This window comes from Panulirus ornatus, chromosome 12, assembly GCF_036320965.1.
Source record: "Panulirus ornatus isolate Po-2019 chromosome 12, ASM3632096v1, whole genome shotgun sequence".
In the NCBI taxonomy this organism is placed as follows: domain Eukaryota; kingdom Metazoa; phylum Arthropoda; class Malacostraca; order Decapoda; family Palinuridae; genus Panulirus; species Panulirus ornatus.
In genome coordinates, this window is record NC_092235.1 from 50,753,614 (window position 1) to 50,773,384 (window position 19,771).

The 19,771-nt window shown below is 40.9% G+C and overlaps 1 protein-coding gene across 7 annotated transcripts in view; it reads right to left on the minus strand.

Annotated features, from left to right (window-relative positions):
- Window positions 1–19,771, minus strand: part of LOC139752051 (uncharacterized) — a 233,328-nt gene that overhangs the window by 40,245 nt on the left and 173,312 nt on the right. For 2 of the 7 annotated variants that reach the window (XM_071667873.1, XM_071667871.1), the window contains one exon: window positions 14,742–17,878. The exons of 4 other annotated variants lie outside the window; for them this stretch is intronic. In XM_071667873.1, the coding sequence (XP_071523974.1) occupies window positions 15,623–17,878 (2,256 nt within the window). In that variant the 3' untranslated portion in view covers window positions 14,742–15,622. Of the gene's footprint in view, window positions 1–14,741; window positions 17,879–19,771 lie in introns of those variants that run through there. One more of the 7 variants, XM_071667874.1, reaches the window with a different exon arrangement.

Sequence of the window (19,771 nt, forward strand, 5' to 3'; positions counted from 1 at the left end):
TGATCTTAAGAACAAAATTACCACAGCTTTCATGAAAATCAAGCTAGAGATGCTGAACAACATGTGGGAAGAACTGATTTGTAATTTTGAACCCTGTCATGTCTGAAATGGGGACCACATTGGAGCCTAATTAGGATAGTTACAATCTCCCGACTTTGCTGGCAACGTATGCCAAATATTAGACTATACAGTATAACTCTTCCCATTTCACAACATTTTCCATTTATTCACACCCAAACAGATCACCTTTTATATCATAGGATAAATACTTTAATACTGAACATATGAGCAAGATATCTCATACAATAAATCGATAGAATCAATCTCAAAACACTGAAAGTGAGTGATCAACTCACCATGTGGTTAGTTAGTTGGTATCATCATACAAACATTAAGTGAAGTATTACTCACAGATGGCAGGATGCAAAGAGTTGTAGCAAGTTTTCAAATTTTTTTTTGAGCCTTGGAGTAAATCCAACTGTCATTGTCAATGGGGGATAAATGTGTGAGGGGATATGTCCACTTGCAGCCATTAAAGGGTTAAGTACTTTAGTCTTACTTGCAGAGAGTTCTAAAAAGGCTCAGACAATATAAAAAAAAAAGCATGTTTCTACCATTTTTGTAAAAACTTTTCTCTAGAATAATTCCCTTGAATGCTTACTTTTCACTGTCAAGATAACTTGGGAGTTCCCCTAACCACCAAAGATAGGTTGTATAATATACAGGAGCCAAGGTACGTTCTTTTTTTTTTCCTCCTTAATAATCTGGAACAAATAATTAAACTCCCAAAATGAGATCATGACCGTTCAATAGTGTTAATAAAATCTCTACTCACACAGTGATTCAATAAAAAGTAAATGCATAAGAATGTTGCCTTTTGTTGAACTAATGAGCTGGAATGGGGAAGTCTTTCTATCATTAAATTCAAGAATAACAAATCTATCAATACTTAATACAAGGACTAGGGGAGGGCCTAAAAGAATCTGAGTCGGCCTGGGAAGATTCACGTAAGAGCTGGGATTGACCTGTACAAGCCTTGAAGAGGACTTACAGAAGACCTAAGAAGGATCTGGGAAATATGTGGGGAAGACTCAAAAAGACTTGGTTAGAACATATGAAAACTTGAGGAAGACATGGGGAATACTTTAGGAGGATATGATGTGAACTCTTAAAGGACTTGGGGAAGATCCAGGAAGACCTTGTTCTCCAAAAGTCTTCCCCAGTCCTTGCAAAATGTATTTCAAGGTTTCCTAAGTTTTCCCAGGTCATCTCTAGTCTTACCAGATCCACCCCAAGTATTCCATAGGTCTTCCAACTTTGACCTTAGGTGTTTCAATCTTCCCACATCCTTTCTATGTCTTCCTCCCCATAGCATTCTCTTCCTCAGGTCTATCCCAGACTCACCGTAGCTCCTCCTGAAGCATTCCTCAGGTCTTCCCATAGTATTCCCAAAGTCTTACTAGGTCTTCCCCAAATCTTCCTAGGTCCTCCCTTGGCCTTCCCCAGATCATTCCCAGGTCTTCCTCAAATCTTTCTCATCTCACATAAATTTTCCCCAAGTCCTCCATGTCTTCCCCACATGTTCAGATGTTACTCCCCAGTTCCTCCCTGTCTTTTCAGGTCCTCCCTACATCTTCCCCAGATCTTCCTCAAGTCTTCTCTAGGTCTTCCTACTTTTTCCTCAAGACTATCACAGGTCTTCCCTAAGTCTTCCCAGGACTCCCTTAAGTCTTCCCCTAATTCTTATCAGTCTTCCCTCAAATAATGCCTTCCCTAAGTCTTCCATGTCTTCCCAGGTCATTCCTAGGTTTTCCTTAAATCCTACCCAGGTCCAAACCATGTCTTCCCTAAATCTTCCCAGGTCTCCCTTATGGTTTCTCCAAGTCTTTACTAGGTTCTTCACAATTAACCCCTTTGTCAAGTTTGGCAGTGTGGCAGGGAGCCCCATCCTGCATGAACATTTTGGCCTTGCACTTCTAGAACAAATCTGGAAGATGGTCAAACAGTAGCTCAAGGTAACTATGTCTGTTCATAGCTTTATTCTTTGGCAACACTACAGGGTTGCCAACACCATAATACAAGTTGTATCTCTCTAATCCGACACTCTGTGGTCTGTCAACTCACATGGTCCGGCACATTTTATATGCCTCCATTAGTTTGTGCATCTGTCACTAAGGCGGCATTGTTAGCAATGCTAAGGCACCAAAGTCACTGCAGCCAAGCTAATTAACAGTCCTGTTAATTTCTATCCCAGGGGATAGGGGAGAAAGAATACTTCCCACGTATTCCCTGCGTTTGTAGAAGGCAACTAAAACGGGAGGGAGCGGGGGGCTGGTAATCCTCCCCTCTCATTTTTAATTTTCTGAAAGAAGGAACAGAGAAAGGGGCCAAGTGAGAATTTCCTTCAAAGGCCCAGTCCTCTGTTCTTAACACTACCTCGCTAACACGGGAAATGGCGAATAGTATGAAAGAAAAGTTAATTTCTTATAACCCCAAAACAAGTGTATAATGCTGATGAATCTGCCCTGTATTGGCATCATATGCCACGAAAAACCCTTGCCCAAGATATTGAGGAGTCTCCATCTGGGAGTAAGGATTCCAAAGATAGAGTAACCATTCTTGGCTGCTGCAAAGCTGTAGGAACATATAAAATCAAGCTGATGGAAATTGGTAAGAGTGTTCACCTGAGGGCCTTTAAAGTGGTCAATTTCTGTTTTCTGGCATTTTCTGTGGTCTGGCAATGGCCAAGTCCCAAGGTTGCTGGATCAAACAGGTACAACCTGTAACTGAAACAATGCCATACCACAAGTGAAGCAGAGAACTTCAAATGCTTTCAATGCACTAAGGCCAAATGGATCACAGCATGGTCAACTGTACATACCCACCACGGCCACCTGTCACAAGAAGCATGGACTCATCACTCCACAAGACCTTTCTAAACACTGCCATATCCCACACCACACATTTTTTGCAAAAATTTACTCTTATCTTCTGGCACCTCTGGATAATGAGTGGTTTGAGTCACAGCCTTCACCTCCAGTCCTTTAAGTAATCATGTAAGCAGTGCCACAATATCCTTAACAACAAATCACTGTGCAGTCTAAAGTTTTTTCTTTTAATTATTTTACACTTGTCAAGCAAGGATCTCAACTGTTTGACATCTAAAAACATTCATTTATGGAAAGGTTCTTTTGGCCCTCCCACGGTGTTTCACAAGGGTAAGTGTAACAGTGCCACCGCTATCACTGAATTTCCTCATCCATTGTTGTAGTAATCTCAAGCTCACACAAGTAATATTGAAAAATCTAATTAAGTGGCTTATTTCTCTTGTAAAGTGCAACTATAACAGCTATTTTGTCACTTGTAAGAAGGGTACTTCCATCTATAGTAGGTGTCGAAAGTATGTAAAAGGAAAAAAACAATGAAAATTCTGAGCGACTATGAACTGACTGCTGTAACCAGGATGCAAACATATGCGCTCAACCCTGGGCAGCCCATGAATGCATCACGGTCGGGAATGCTAACCGCTACACCACGGCAGTCCATTGAAAAGGCATATGACAGGGTTGACAAAGATGCTTTGTGGAAGGTCTTAAGAGTATATAGTGTGGGAGGTAAGTTGCGAGAAGCAGTGAAAAGTTTTTAACTAAGGATGTGAGGCATATGTTCAAGTAGGAAGAGTGGAGAGTGATTGGGTCCCAGTGAATGTCGGTCTGCGGATGGGGTGGTCAGGGAAGTGAATGCTAGAGTTTTGGAGCGAGGGGCAAGTATGCAGTCTGTTGTGGATGAGAGGGCCTGGGAAGGGAGTCAGTTGTTGTTCGCCGATGATACAGCTCTAGCGGCTAATTCGCGTGAGAAACTGCAGAGATTGGTGACTGAGTTTGAAAGTGTGTGAAAGAAGGAAGTTGCAAGTAAATATAAATAAGAGCAAGGTTATCAGGTTCAGTAGGGGTGAGGGACAAGTTAATTGGGATGTAAGTTTCAATGGAGAAACATTGGAAGAAGTGAAGTGCCTTAGATATCTGGAAGTGGACTTAGCAGCAGATCAAACCATAGAAGCAAAAGTGAGTCACGGTGTGTGTGTGTGTGTGCGTGTGTGTGTGTGTGTGTGTGTGTGTGTGAAGGTTCTGGGAGCAATGAAGAATGTGTGGAAGGTGAGAACATTATATCTGAGAGCAAAAATGGGTATGTTTGAAAGAATAATAGTTCCAACATTGTTATATGGTTGCGAGGCATTGGCTATAGATAGGGTTGTACAGAGGAGGGTGGATGTGTTAGAAATGAAATGTTTGAGGACAATATGTGGTATGAGGTAGTTTGATCGAGTAAGTAATGTATGGGTAAGAGAGATTTGTGGATATAAAAAGAGTATGATCGAGAGAGAAGAAGGGGGTGTGCTGAAATGGTTTGGACATTATGGAGAGAATGAGTGAGGAAAGATTGACAAAGAGGATATCTGTGTCCAAGGTGGAGGGAACAAGGAGAACCGGGAGACTAAAGTAGAGGTGGAAGGATGAAGTGAAAAAAAATTTTGAGCGATTGAAACCTAAACATACAGGAGGGTGAGAGGCATGCAAGGAATAGAGTGAATAGGAACGATGTGGCATACCGGGGTCGACGAGCTGTCAATGGACTGAACCAGGGCATGTGAAGCGTCTAGGGTAAACCATGGAAAGGTCTGTGGGGCCTGGATGTGGATAGGGAGCTGTGGTTTCAGTGCATTTCACACGACGGCTAGAGACAGTGTGAACAAATATGGCCTTTTTAGTCTGTATTCCAGGCGCTACCATGCTGAAGCAGGGAATAGTGATTCTGTTTTCCTGTGGGGCGGAGTAGTGATAGGAATGGATGAAGGCAAGCATGTATGAATATGAGCATTTGTATGTATGTAGTGCCTGAGTATGTGTATGTATTATGTATGTATATGCTAGTATATCCCTAAGGATAGGGGAGAAAGAATACTTCCCATGCATTCCTCACATGTCGTAGAAGGCAACTAAAGGGGGACAGGAGCGGGGGCTAGAAACCCTCCTCTCCTTATACTTCAACTTTCAAAAAGGGGAAACATAAGAAGGAGTCATGCATGGAGTGCTCATCCTCCTCGAAGGCTCAGATTGGGGTGTCTAAATGTGTGTGGATGTAACCAAGATGAGAAAAAAGGAGAGATAGGTAGTATGTTTGAGGAAAGGAACCTGGATGTTTTGGCTTTGAGTAAAATGAAGCTCAAGGGTAAAGGGGAAGAGTGGTTTGGGAACGTCTTGGGAGTAAAGTCAGGGGTTCATGAGAGGACAAGAGCAAAGGAAGGAATAGGACTACTCCTGAAGCAGGAGTTGTAGGAGTACGTGATAGCGTGTAAGAAAGTAAACACCAGATCGATACGAGTAAAACTGAAAGTGGATGGAAAGAGATGGGTGATTACTGGTGCCTATGCACCTGGTCATGAGAAGAAAGATCATGAAAGGCAAGCGTTTTGTGAGCAGCTGAGTGAGTGTGTTAGCAACTTTGATGCACGAGACCAGGTTATAGTGATGGGTGATTTGAATGCAAAGGTGAGTAATGTGGGAGTTGAGGGAATAATTGGTGTACATGGGGTGTTCAATGTTGTAAACGGAAATGGTGAAGAGCTTGTAGATTTGTGTGCTGAAAAAGGACTGGTGATTGGGAATACCTGGTTTAAAAAAAAAAGATATACATAAGTATACGTATGTAGGTAGGAAAGATGGCCAGAGAGCATTATTGGATTCCGTGTTAATTGACAGGCACATGAAAAAGAGACTTTTAGATGTTAATGTGCTGAGAGGGGCAACTGGAGGGATGTCTGATCATTATCTTGTGGAGGTGAAGGTGAAGATTTGTAGAGGTTTTCAGAAAAGAAGAGAGAATGTTGGGGTGGAGAGAGTGGTGAGAGTAAGTGAGCTTGGAAAGGAGACTTGTGTGAGGAAGTACCAGGATAGATTGAGCGCAGAATGGAAAAAGGTGAAAGCAAAGGATGTAACGGGAGTGGGTAGGAATGGGATGTATTTAGGGAAGCAGTGATGGCTTGCACAAAAGATGCTTGTGGCATTAGAAAGGTGGGAGGTGGGCAGATTAGAAAGGGTAGTGAGTGGTGGGATGAAGAAGTAAGATTGTTAGTGAAAAAGAAGAGAGAGGTGTTTGGACAATTTTTGCAGGGAAGTAGTGCAAATGACTGGAAGATGTATACAAGAAAGAGGCGGGAGGTCAAGAGAAAGGAGAAAGAGGTGAAAAAGAGAGCAAATGAGAGTTGGGGTGAAAGAGTATCGTTAAATTTTAGGAAAAATAAGTTTTGGAAGGAGGTGAATAAAGTGTGTAAGACAAGAGAACAAATGGGAACATTGGTGAAGGGGGCTAATGGGGAGGTAATAACAAGTAGTGGGGAAGTGAGAAGATGGGGTGAGTTATTTGAGGGTTTGTTGAATGTTTGATGATAGAGCGGCAGATATAGGGTGTTTTGGTCAAGGTGGCGTGTGAAGTGAGATTGGCAGAATGTATGCATAGTGCCATTGTACAAAGGCAAAGGAGATAAAGGTAAGTGTTCAAATTACAGAGGTATAAGTTGGTTGAGTATTCCTGGGAAATTGTACGGGAGGGTTTTGATTGAGAGGGTGAAGGCATATACAGAGCATCAGACTGGGGATGAGCAGTGTGGTTTCAGAAGTGGTAGAGGATGTGTGGATCAGGTGTTTGCTTTGAAGAATGTATGTGAGAAATACTTAGAAAAACAAATGGATTTGTATGTAGCATTTATGGATCTGGAGAAGGCATATGATATGGAGAAGGCATATGATAGAGATGCTCTGTGGAAGGTATTAAGAGTATATAGTGTGGGAGGTAAGTTGCTAGAAGCAGTGAAAAGCTTTTATCGAGGATGTAAGGCATATGTACGAAAAGAAAGAGAGGAAAGTGATTGGATCCCGGTGAATGTCGGTTTGCGGCAGGGGTGCGTGATGTCTCAATGATTGTTAATTTGTTTATGGATGGGGTTGTTAGGGAGGTGAATTCAAGAGTTTTGGAGAGAGGGGGCAAGTATGCAGTCTGTTGTGGATGAGAGGGCTCGGGAAGTGAGTCAGTTGTTGTTCGCTAATGATACAGCGCTGGTGACTGATTCAGGTGAGAAACTGCAGAAGCTGGTGACTTAAATTGGTAAAGTGTATAAAAGAAGAAAGCTGAGAGTAAATGTGAATAAAAGTAAGGTTATTAGGTTCAGTGGGATTGAGGGACAAGTCAATTGGAAGGTAAGTTTGAATGGAGAAAAACTGGAGGAGGTGAAGTGCTTTATATATCTGGGAGTGGATTTAGCAGTGGATGAAACCATGGAAGTGGAAGTGAGTGTTGAAGAATGTGTGGAAGGCCAGAACGTTATCTAAGAGAGCAAAAATGGGTATGAGAGCAAAAATGGGTATATTTGAAGGAATAGTGGTTCCAACTATGTTATATGGTTGCAAGGCATGGGCTATAGATAGAGTTGTGCGGAGGAGGGTGGATGTGTTGGAAATGAGATGTTTGAGGACAATATGTGGTGTGGTTTAATCGAGTAAGTAGTGAAAGGTTAAGAGAGATATGTGGTAATAAAAAGAGTGTCGTTGAGAGAGCAGAAGAGGTGTGTTGAAATAGTTTGGTCACATGGAAAGAATGAGAGAGGAAAGACTGACAAAGAGAATATATGTGTCAGAGGTGGAGGGAACAAGGAGAAGCGGGAGATCAAACTGGAGGTGGAAGGATGGAGTGAAAAACATTTTGAGCAAATGGGGCCTGAACATACAGGAGGGTGAAAGGCATGCAAGGAATAGAGAGAAATGGAATGATGTGGTATACCGGGGTCAATGTGCTCTCAACGGATTGAACCAGGGCATGTGAAGCATTTGGGGTAAACCATGGAAAGTTCTGTGGGGCCTGGATGTGTAAAGGGAGCTGCGGTTTCGGTGCATTACACATGACAGCTAAAGACTGAGTGTGAACAAATGTGGCCCTTGTTTTCTTTTCTTAGTGCTAACTCTCGCACATGCACGGGGGAGGGGGGGTGCCATTTCATGTGAAGCGGGGTGGTGACGGAAATGGATGAAGGTAGTAAGTATGAATATGTACGCGAAGGTGAAGATTTGTAGGGGTTTTCAGAAAAGAAGAGAGAATGTTGGGGTGAAGAGAGTGGTGAGGGTAAGTGAGCTTGGGAAGGAGACTTGTGTGAGGAAGTACCAGGAGAGACTGAGGACAGAATGGAAAAAGGTGAGAATAAAGGAGGTAAGGGGAGTGGAGGAGGAATGGGATGTATTTAGGGAAGAAGTGATGGCTTGCGCAAAAGATGCTTGTGGCACGAGAAGCGTGGGAGGTGGGTTGATTAGAAAGGGTAGTGAGTGGTGGGATGAAGTAAGATTATTAGTGAAAGAGAAGAGAGAGGAGGCATTTGGACGATTTTTGCAGGGAAAAAATGCAAATGAGTGGGAGATGTATAAAAGAAAGAGGCAGGAGGTCAAGAGAAAGGTGCAAGAGGTGAAAAAGAGGGCAAATGAGAGTTGGGGTGAGAGAGTATCATTAAATTTTAGGGAGAATAAAAAGATGTTTTGGAAGGAGGTAAATAAAGTGCGTAAGACAGGGGAGCAAATGGGAACTTCAGTGAAGGGGGCTAATGGGGAGGTGATAACAAGTAGCGGTGATGTGAGAAGGAGATGGAGTGAGTATTTTGAAGGTTTGTTGAATGTGTTTGATGATAGAGTGGCAGATATAGGGTGTTTTGGTCGAGGTGGTGTGCAAAGTTAGGGAAAAGGATTTGGTAAACAGAGAAGAGGTAGTAAAAGCGTTGCGGAAGATGAAAGCCGGCAAGGCAGCAGGTTTGGATGGTATTGCAGTGGAATTTATTAAAAAAGGGGGTGACTGTATTGTTGACTGGTTGGTAAAGTTATTCAATGTATGTATGATTCATGGTGAGGTGCCTGAGGATTGGCGGAATGCTTGCATAGTGCCATTGTACAAAGGCAAAGGGGATAAGAGTGAGTGCTCAAATTACAGAGGTATAAGTTTGTTGAGTATTCCTGGTAAATTCTATGGGAGGGTATTGATCAAGAGAGTGAAGGCATGTACAGAGCATCAGATTGGGAAATAGCAGTGTGGTTTCAGAAGTGGTAGAGGATGTGTGGATCAGGTGTTTGCTTTGAAGAATGTATGTGAGAAATACTTAGAAAAGCAAATGGATTTGTATGTAGCATTTATGGATATGGAGAAGGCATATGATAGAGTTGATAGAGATGCTCTGTGGAAGGTACTAGGAATATATGGTGTGGGAGGCAAGTTGTTAGAAGCAGTGAAAAGTTTTTATCAAGGATGTAAGGCATGTGTACGTGTAGGAAGAGAGGAAAGTGATTGGTTCTCAGTGAATGTAGGTTTGCAGCAGGGGTGTGTGATGTCTCAACGGTTGTTTAATTTGTTTATGGATGGGGTTGTTAGGGAGGTGAATGCAAGAGTTTTGGAAAGAGGGGCAAGTATGCAGTCTGTTGTGGATTAGAGAGCTTTGGAAGTGAGTCAGTTGTTGTTCGCTGATGATACAGCGCTGGTGGCTGATTCATGTGAGAAACTGCAGAAGCTGGTGACTGAGTTTTGTAAAGTGTGTGAAAGAAGAAAGTTAAGAGTAAATGTGAATAAGAGCAAGGTTATTAGGTACAGTAGGGTTGAGGGTCAAATCATTTGGGAGGTAAGTTTGAATGGAGAAAAACTGGAGGAAGTAAAGTGTTTTAGATATCTGGGAGTGGATCTGGCAGCGGATGGAACCATGGAAGCGGAAGTGAATCATAGGGTGGGGGAGGGGGCGAAAAGGAGCCTTGAAGAATGTTTGGAAGTCGAGAACATTATCTCGGAAAGCAAAAATGGGTATGTTTGAAGGAATAGTGGTTCCAACAACGTTGTATGGCTGCGAGGCATTGGCTATGGATAGAGTTGTGCATAGGAGGGTGGTTGTGCTGGAAATGAGATGTTTGAGGACAATATGTGGTGTGAGGTGGTTTGATCGAGGAAGTAATGTAAGGGTAAGAGCGATGTCTGGAACTAAAAAGAGTGTGGTTGAGAGAGCAGAAGAGGGTGTTTTGAAATGGTTTGGTCACATGGAGAGAATGAGTGAGGAAAGATTGACCAAGAGGACATATGTGTCAGAGGTGGCAGAACGAGGAGAAGTGGGAGACCAAACTGGAGGTGGAAAGATGGAGTGAAAAAGATTTTGAGTGACCGGGGCCTGAACATGCAGGAGGGTGAAAGGCGTGCAAGGAATAGAGTGAATTGGAACAATGTGGTATACCGGGGTCGACGTGCTGTCAATGGATTGAACCAGGGCATGTGAAGCGTCTGGGGTAAACCATGGAAAGTTCTGTGGGGCCTGGATGTGGAAAGGGAGCTGTGGTTTCGGTGCACTAATACATGACAGCTAGAGACTGAGTGTGAACGAATGGGGCCTTTGTTGTCTTTTCCTAGTGCTACCTTGCACACATGAGGGGGGAGGGGGTTGTTATTCCATGTGTGGCGAGGTGGCGATGGGAATAAATAAAGGCAGAAAGTATGAATTATGTACATGTGTATGGAAAGGATCACAATTTTGCGCGTGATCAAGATATTCCTATGAGTCCACGGGGAAAATGAAACACGAAAAGTTCCCAAGTGCACTTTCGTATAATAATCACATCATCAAGGGAGACACAAGAGAGAAATCTAACAGTCAGTTGATATACATCAAAGAGACGAAGCTAGGACGCCATTTGGTAAATGTGATTGTCGAAAACATACAACGAGCGTTCATAAACTTATCATTTTACAAATCTTATCAACAATAAAGTTATCTAATTTGTACAGACCATCACTAATATTAAGATTATAATTCGTTGTGTATTTAATAATAGAAAATTCAATGATATTTCTCTTGGTAATAGAGTTAGTCAATAACTGAGATGGCGTTACTCCAGTCAATACAATGATCATTGTTTTTAACATGATTAAACAAGGCTTTTGATTCTTGTCCCGTTCTTATACTATATTTATGTTGCTTAAGTCTAACAGAAAGATCCTTACCAGTCTGACCAACATAAAATTTATCACAGTTTCCACAAGGCACTTTATAGATGCAACCAAGAGAATTTTCTGGTGAATTCCTGATTAAGATATTCTTTATAGTATTATTGTTGCTAAAGGCAACATTTACATTAAAGGATTTAAGCAACATGGGAAGCAAAGTGAGATTATTATTAAAAGGGAGAACTAAAAGATTCTTGGTGTCAATGGGAGGTTTGGGCTCAACTCTATAAAATGACTTCTTTGCTAACTTAAGGGATTTATCAATGAAAGATCTAGGGTACTTTAACTTAGATCCAATAGAATATATCTTCTCAAACTCATCATCAATAAACTCTGGACTGCAAATACGTAATGCCCTAAGGAACATAGATTGAAATGATGATAATTTAACTCTGTCATGTTGAGATGAGTAATAATCAAAATTTACAAATATTTCTCCCCTTACTTAACAATTTAGTACCTTCCATCAAATTTACTGTAGAAAATGAAAATAATGGTATGTTACCATTTTTAGATTGCATGATCCATAGACAAGGAAACAAGTTTAAGTTTAGCATATACAGAAAACCCACCAATGTATGCTCATATATCCATTATGGGGCCTTTGTTGTCTTTTCGTAGCGCTACCTCGCTTACATGAGGGGGAAGGGGGTTGTTATTCCATGTGTGGCGGGGTGTCGATGGGAATAAATAAAGGCAGACAGTATGAATTATGTACATGTGTATATGTGTATATGTCTGTGTGTGTGTATATATATGCGTACATTGAGATGTATAGGTATGTATATTTGCGTGTGTGGACGTGTATGTATATACATGTGTATGTGGGTGGGTTGGGCCATTCTTTCGTCTGTTTCCTTGCGCTACCTCACTCACGCGGGAGACAGCGACAAAGCAAAATAATAAATAAATAAAATATAATAATATATATTTCATGTGTGGTGGGGTGGTGATGGGAATGAATAAAGGCAGACAGTATGCATTATGTACATGTGTATATATCTATATGTCTGTGTGTATATATATGTATGCGTTGAGATGTATAGGTATGTATACTCGCATGTGTGGACAAGTATGTATATACATGTGTATGTGGACGGGCTGGGCCATTCTTTCGTCTGTTTCCTTGCGCTACCTCGCTAATATGGGAGACAGCGACAAAGGAAAATAATATATATATATATATATATATATATATATATATATATATTTTTCTTTTTGTCGCTGTCTCCCGCGTTTGCGAGGTAGCGCAAGGAAACAGACGAAAGAAATGGCCCAACCCACCCCCATACACATGCCTTGATTCAATCCACTGACCGCACGTCAACCCCGGTATACCACATCGCTCCAATTCACTCTATTCTTTGCCCTCCTTTCACCCTCCTGCATGTTCAGGCCCCGATCACACAAAATCTTTTTCACTCCATCTTTCCACCTCCAATTTGGTCTCCCTCTTCTCCTCGTTCCCTCCACCTCCGACACATATATCCTCTTGGTCAATCTTTCCTCACTCATTCTCTCCATGTGCCCAAACCATTTCAAAACACCCTCTTCTGCTCTCTCAACCACGCTCTTTTTATTTCCACACATCTCTCTTACCCTTACGTTACTTACTCGATCAAACCACCTCACACCACACATTGACCTCAAACATCTCATTTCCAGCACATCCATCCTCCTGCGCACAACTCTATCCATAGTCCACGCCTCGCAACCATACAACATTGTTGGAACCACTATTCCTTCGAACATACCCATTTTTGCTTTCCGAGATAATGTTCTCGACTTCCACACATTCTTCAAGGCTCCCAGAATTTTCGCCCACTCCCCCACCCTATGATCCACTTCCGCTTCCATGGTTCCATCCGCTGCCAGATCTACTCCCAGATATCTAAAACACTTCACTTCCTCCAGTTTTTCTCCATTCAAACTCACCTCCCAATTGAATTGACCCTCACCCCTACTGTACCTAATAACCTTGCTCTTATTCACATTTACTCTTAACTTTCTTCTTTCACACACTTGACCAAACTCAGTCACCAGCTTCTGCAGTTTCTCACATGAATCAGCCACCAGCGCTGTATCATCAGCGAACAACAACTGACTCACTTCCCAAGCTCTCTCATCCCCAACAGACTTCATACTTGCCCCTCTTTCCAAAACTCTTGCATTCACCTCCCTAACAACCCCATCCATAAACAAATTAAACAACCATGGAGACATCACACACCCCTGCCGCAAACCTACATTCACTGAGAACCAATCACTTTCCTCTCTTCCTACACGTACACATGCCTTACATCCTCGATAAAAACTTTTCACTGCTTCTAACAACTTGCCTCCCACACCATATATTCTTAATACCTTCCACAGAGCATCTCTATCAACTCTATCATGTGCCTTCTCCAGATCCATAAATGCTACATACAAATCCATTTGCTTTTCTAAGTATTTCTCACATACATTCTTCAAAGCAAACACCTGATCCACACATCCTCTACCACTTCTGAAACCACACTGCTCTTCCCCAATCTGATGCTCTGTACATGCCTTCACCCTCTCAATCAATACCCTCCCTTATAATTTGCCAGGAATACTCAACAAACTTATACCTCTGTAATTTGAGCACTCACTCTTATCCCCTTTGCCTTTGTACAATATATATATATATATATATATATATATATATATATATATATATATATATATATATATATATATATATATGTGAATAAGAGCAAGGTTATTAGGTACAGTAGGGTTGAGGGTCAAGTCAATTGGGAGGTAAGTTTGAATGGAGAAAAACTGGAGGAAGTAAAGTGTTTTAGATATCTGGGACTGGATCTGGCAGCGAATGGAACCATGGAAGCATAAGTGGATCATGGGGTGGGGGAGGGGGCAAAAATCCTGGGAGCCTTGAAGAATGTGTGGAAGTCGAGAACATTATCTCGGAAAGCAAAAATGGGTATGTTTGAAGGAATAGTGGTTCCAACAATGTTGTATGGTTGCGAGGCGTGGGCTATGGATAGAGTTGTGCGAAGGAGGGTGGATGTGCTGGAAATGAGATGTTTGAGGAGAATGTGTGGTGTGAGGTGGTTTGATCGAGTAAGTAACGTAAGGGTAAGAGAGATGTGTGGAAATGAAAAGAGCGTGGTTTAGAGAGCAGAAGAGGGTGTTTTGAAATGGTTTGGTCACATGGAGAGAATGAGTGAGGAAAGATTGACCAAGAGGATATATGTGTCGGAGGTGGAGGGAACGAGGAGAAGTGGGAGACCAAATTGGAGGTGGAAAGATGGAGTGAAACAGATTTTGTGTGATCGGGGCCTGAACATGCAGGAGGGTGAAAGGAGGGAAAGGAATAGAGTGAATTGGATCGATGTTGACGTGCTGTCAGTGGATTGAATCAGGGCATGTGAAGCGTCTGGGGTAAACCATGGAAAGCTGTGTAGGTATGTATATTTGCGTGTGTGGACGTGTATGTATATACATGTGTATGGGGGTGGGTTGGGCCATTTCTTTCGTCTGTTTCCTTGCGCTACCTCGCAAACGCGGGAGACAGCGACAAAGCAAAAAAAAAAAAGAAAAAAAAAAAATATATATATATATATATATATATATATATATATATATATATATATATGTGTGTGTGTGTGTGTGTGTGTGTATGTATGTAAATGTACATGCATGTGCATGTGTATATAAGTGTGCATATGAGTGGATGGGTCTTGCTTCATCTGTTTCCTGGTGCTAATACAGGAAACAGCGATCAAGTATAACAATAATAATATACTACTAATTTCATTTTCATTACTACTATATCATTATTGCATTACCTCGCTAATGCAGAAAATAGCAATCAAGTATAAAAGAATAATCATCATCATTTTTATCATTATTATCATCATTATTATTATTATTATCATTATCATTATTATTATCAATATCATTATCATTATTACCCTTATCATTATTATCACTTATCATTTTCATCGTTCTAATATTATAACGTTATCATTGACATTATCATCCTTATCTTTTTACACTGCAGGCATGCTTCATGTTTCTTTGAAGTTCTCATTCAATACAAATTCAAAATTTATTTTCTTTTTCCACCTGAAATATCTAATTCTACTTGTTTTCATTTACATACCTTACAAGAAAATATATCACAATGAAGTTCTGTCAATCTTTATAATATGTGAGACATTTACTTATGATATTAATATAAAGGAAAATTACACACTGTCAAAGAGAAACGTACACTGTTACTCATGCTTTATACAAATTTAAGAAAGATTAAACAGTACAAATGGAACAATATATTCTTGAATAAAAATTCAAATTATGAACCATAACTTTATTAAAAGCTTTAAGTTTCTTTGGCATCAGCACCATATCAGGGTATGGCATAATTCAATAAAAATTTGGATACCTTAAAAAAAAGTGATACTTTAACAATGAATGCAATAACAGTAAAGCAAATTATCACTAGTGTTCAATAACTCCCTTGTCTGTTATTAAATTTTCAAATTATAGAGATATAAAAACAATACAATATCTATGTTTCATCTATGGCTTGAATAATATAGACATCTTCCTCTCCAGCCTCCCTATATAGGTCTGGTAAGTCATGCAGATCCTCAACAACGGTGATGATCTCAGAATTGTTCATCTTTACACTAACACCTGATACGCATCCAACTCCTCCTACTTCTTCTACACCCTCAACCATACTTATCTCCCTAACTACATTTACATTATCTATCCCAACCTTATTTTTTATTACAAGAGATTTTGGAACATCATCATCTGGAACACTAGAAGATAAGCCCTTGCTAGCCTGCTCACTAGTCTTCAGAGAGCTTGTAACATCTAAAATTCCCAAACCAGCACCTGCCTGACGTTGTGGTTTACGGTAAAGGTAAGAATATGGAAGGTGATGTGTACCCTCCATGTGTGTTTTAAGAGATGATGGACGGTGAAAGCCCACACCACACTCTTGGCACTTGTATGGACGTTCACCAGTATGTACCTTTAGGTGATATGTGAGGGCAGATTTGTTCTTGTAAGTTCGCCCACAAAACTCACAAAAATACTGTCGTTTCTGTAAATGTACTTGCTCATGGTGAGTGCGTAACAAAGAATTGCTAATGAAGCTTTTATTACAAGTGTTACAAGCATGTATTCTAGCATTCTGGTCATGGCGCAACTTATGGTGGGCTAACAAGCTGGATCGCAAGAAAAATACTTCTCCACATTCTTCACAAGGAAACTGCAAAGCTCTTGTATGAAGATTCATATGCACATCCACATGAACAAAAAATTTCTTACAAACTGGGCATTCATTCTTTTGAGCATTCTGGCGATTAAGTCCATGCTGTTTAGCCATGTGTTTATTTAGAAGTATACGACTGGAGACATTTTTACCACAATGACTGCAGGTCAACTCTGTACGATCCTCTAATAAATCTGCATGGGCAGTTCTGCAGTGATACACATACTTGCTATAGGATGTTACTTGGGTGTTACAATATTCACAATGTATGTTTTCAATATCAGCATGTGCTTTTATAAAGTGACGTTCAACATGCTGTCGATGCCTAAATTTGAGCTTACAAACTGGGCACCAACAGCTGCCAGTCTTGTGACCATCTCTATGTAAATCAAGTGCACGTCTACCTTTAAATCTATGACCACATATTTCACACTGTCTCGTATACTTCTGAGGGTGTTTATCATGATTATGACGGGAAAGCCCTGCTGGACTTGGAAAAGTCAGGTTGCAGTCAGGGCACTTGTGTGATTTTTTCCTTCCAGGACATCCTCGTCGCTTCTTAAATTTTCTTGGTTGTTGGGAAGGGACAGTCTGCATCATGACAGGTACAGGCTCCTGTGCTAGTAAGTGTTCATTGAGATGTTCCTCCATCTCATCTTGTGGAACCAGTTCCCCGCACTGTAGGCATGATGTTACATTTACATCATCCCCTGTTTCATGAGGTTCACGTCTATGACATCGGTAATTGTTAAAACTACCTGTAGTAAAGTCACAGAATTCACACTTAAGTAAAAAATCACCAGTATGATGAGCCTCCAGGTGCTTAAGAAAAGGATATTTATAACTAAAATTAACTCCACAGAAGTCACATGAAAATGATCCCAAGAAATGCTCAACAATGTGCAATTCTAGCTGCTGCTGGTGAAGGAAACGGTCTTCACAAAGTCTGCAAGCATGCGGTAAAGATTTTGGATGAATCAGTCTCATATGCCGATTCAAATCTTCTGGTGAACTAAATACTAAATTGCACTCAATACAGTCACTCATTTTCCTTGGCCGGCCTCTTTTCAGAGGGGGTTGAGGTTCAGAAGCAGGAGTTTCAGCCAAGCCTCGCTCTTTCAAAAGATTAGCATACCGTTTTAAGCAATCATTCACATGTTCTTCCTTGTGTTTCTGCAATTCTATATCCTCCTTAAAAGCAAAGGAACAAAAGTTACAAGTTAATGAGGCTGTCTTTGTTCGATCAGAACTGTGGCGTGGACCTTTCACAAGGTGATGTGCAATAGCAGCCAAACTAGTTTCTTCAATTCCACATTCTCTGCATTCAAAGTTGCAACGGTGAGAAAATATACTTCGTGCGGAAGTGAGAGTTTGACTACATGAGTTACAGGTGAGGATGGAACGACCAAAAGAGTCCTGGCTGGAGATGAGGTAGTGTTTGAGTTGTGGCGTGGTCTCCAGCAACTGTAAGATGTCATCCTCAGATGTTTCCCCTTGGAGTTCGTCCTTTAATTCCAGCAGTACCACCTCCTCGTTTCCCTGGGAAAACATGGCTGCTGTACTATTTCTGGAGTTCACAGCTCAATTCATAAGGCCATAATTACCTAAACAGGCAGTCTTTGAATTAAATGCAGGTTATGTATACATTCTATTCTTACATGAATGCTTTATTCAAATGATTAAACAAACATTGGTAATTCCTTGAACTATTCTTCATGAGCTCTCAAACCCCTCCTACAGTAAATTCCCTGTGTTATGTTACCTGCCAGGAGTGATGAAAATAGAAGTTATCTTGTGGATCTCTGTGCCAAGATGGGTTTATTCCTTGGAAACACCTTTTTTCAGCACTAAATAATCAACAGATATATATGGATGAGAAACGATGGATGAGAAGAACAAAAGGGTTTGATTGACTATGCAGCAGGGGGTGAAAGGATGAAAGAGGTCGTGCTAGATGTTAGAGTTGTGAAGGGATTCTTTGGAAATTCTGACCATTTTGTGGTTCTTGTGGAGGTGAGGATCAGGGAGAAGTGAATGTATGTAATAAGGAAGAATGGAGAGGTAAAAGTGTTGGTAAGCATAAAGATGGCTCCAAAACAATGCAATGGTGGAGCATGTAAGAAGAGTGACACAAAGTTCAGATGAAAGTGAGGTAAATGTCCCTTGTGATGCAGTAATATGTGAAACAGATGTTAAAAATGTATTGAAAAAGCCTGGTAAAGGCTGCAGAATTGGTAGATTGGTTACAAGGTAGTAAGATACAACAGTAAAACGGAAAATGCATGGTGGATAGATAAGATTATATATGCTGTGGAAGAGAACAAAAAGGCTTATGGTTGACTGCTCAAAAGGAGCGTACCAGTGGAAGTTCAGCAAAGTAGGAAAGGATATAAGATGCGTAAGTAGCATGTTAAGAAGCTGATAAAAGAAAGCAAAGAAAGAGTAGAACAAGATTTTGGAAAAAAGTTTAGTGCAAAATTTAAGGAATTTAGGAAATTGTTTATGGATGGAGTGGTTAGGGAGGTAATTGTAAGAGTTTTGGAGAGAGATGGGCGAGCATGCAGTCTGTTGGGGATGAAAGGGCCTAGGAAGTAAGTCAATTTGACCATGATACAGCTCTGGTGGCTGATTTGTGAGAGAAACCACAAAAGTTGGTGATGAGTTTGGAACAGTGTGTGAAAGGAGAAAGTTGAGAGTAAATGTGAATAAGAACAAGATTATTAGGTTTAGTAGGGCTTAGGGACAAGTTAATTGGGAGGTAAGTGGTGGGATGAAGAAGTAAGATTATTAGTGAAAGAGAAGAGAGAGGCATTTGGATGATTTTTGCAGGGAAAAAATGCAATTGAGTGGGAGATGTATAAAAGAAAGAGACAGGAGGTCAAGAGAAAGGTGCAAGAGGTGAAAAAGAGGGCAAATGAGAGTTGGGGTGAGAGAGTATCATTAAATTTTAGGGAGAATAAAAAGATGTTCTGGAAGGAGGTAAATAAAGTGCGTAAGACAAGGGAGCAAATGGGAACTTCAGTGAAGGGCGCAAATGGGGAGGTGATAACAAGTAGTGGTGATGTGAGAAGGAGATAGAGTGAGTATTTTGAAGGTTTGTTGAATGTGTTTGATGATAGAATGGCAGATATAGGGTGTTTTGGTCGAGGTGGTGTGCAAAGTGAGAGGGTTAGGGAAAATGATTTGGTAAACAGAGAAGAGGTAGTAAAAGCTTTGTGGAAGATGAAAGCCAGCAAGGCAGCAGGTTTGGATGGTATTGCAGTGGAATTTATTAAAAAAGGGAGTGACTGTATTGTTGACTGGTTGATAAGGTTATTTAATGTATGTATGGCTCATGGTGAGGTGCCTGAGGATTGGCGGAATGCGTGCATAGTGCCACTGTACAAAGGCAAAGGGGATAATAGTGAGTGCTCAAATTATAGAGGTATAAGT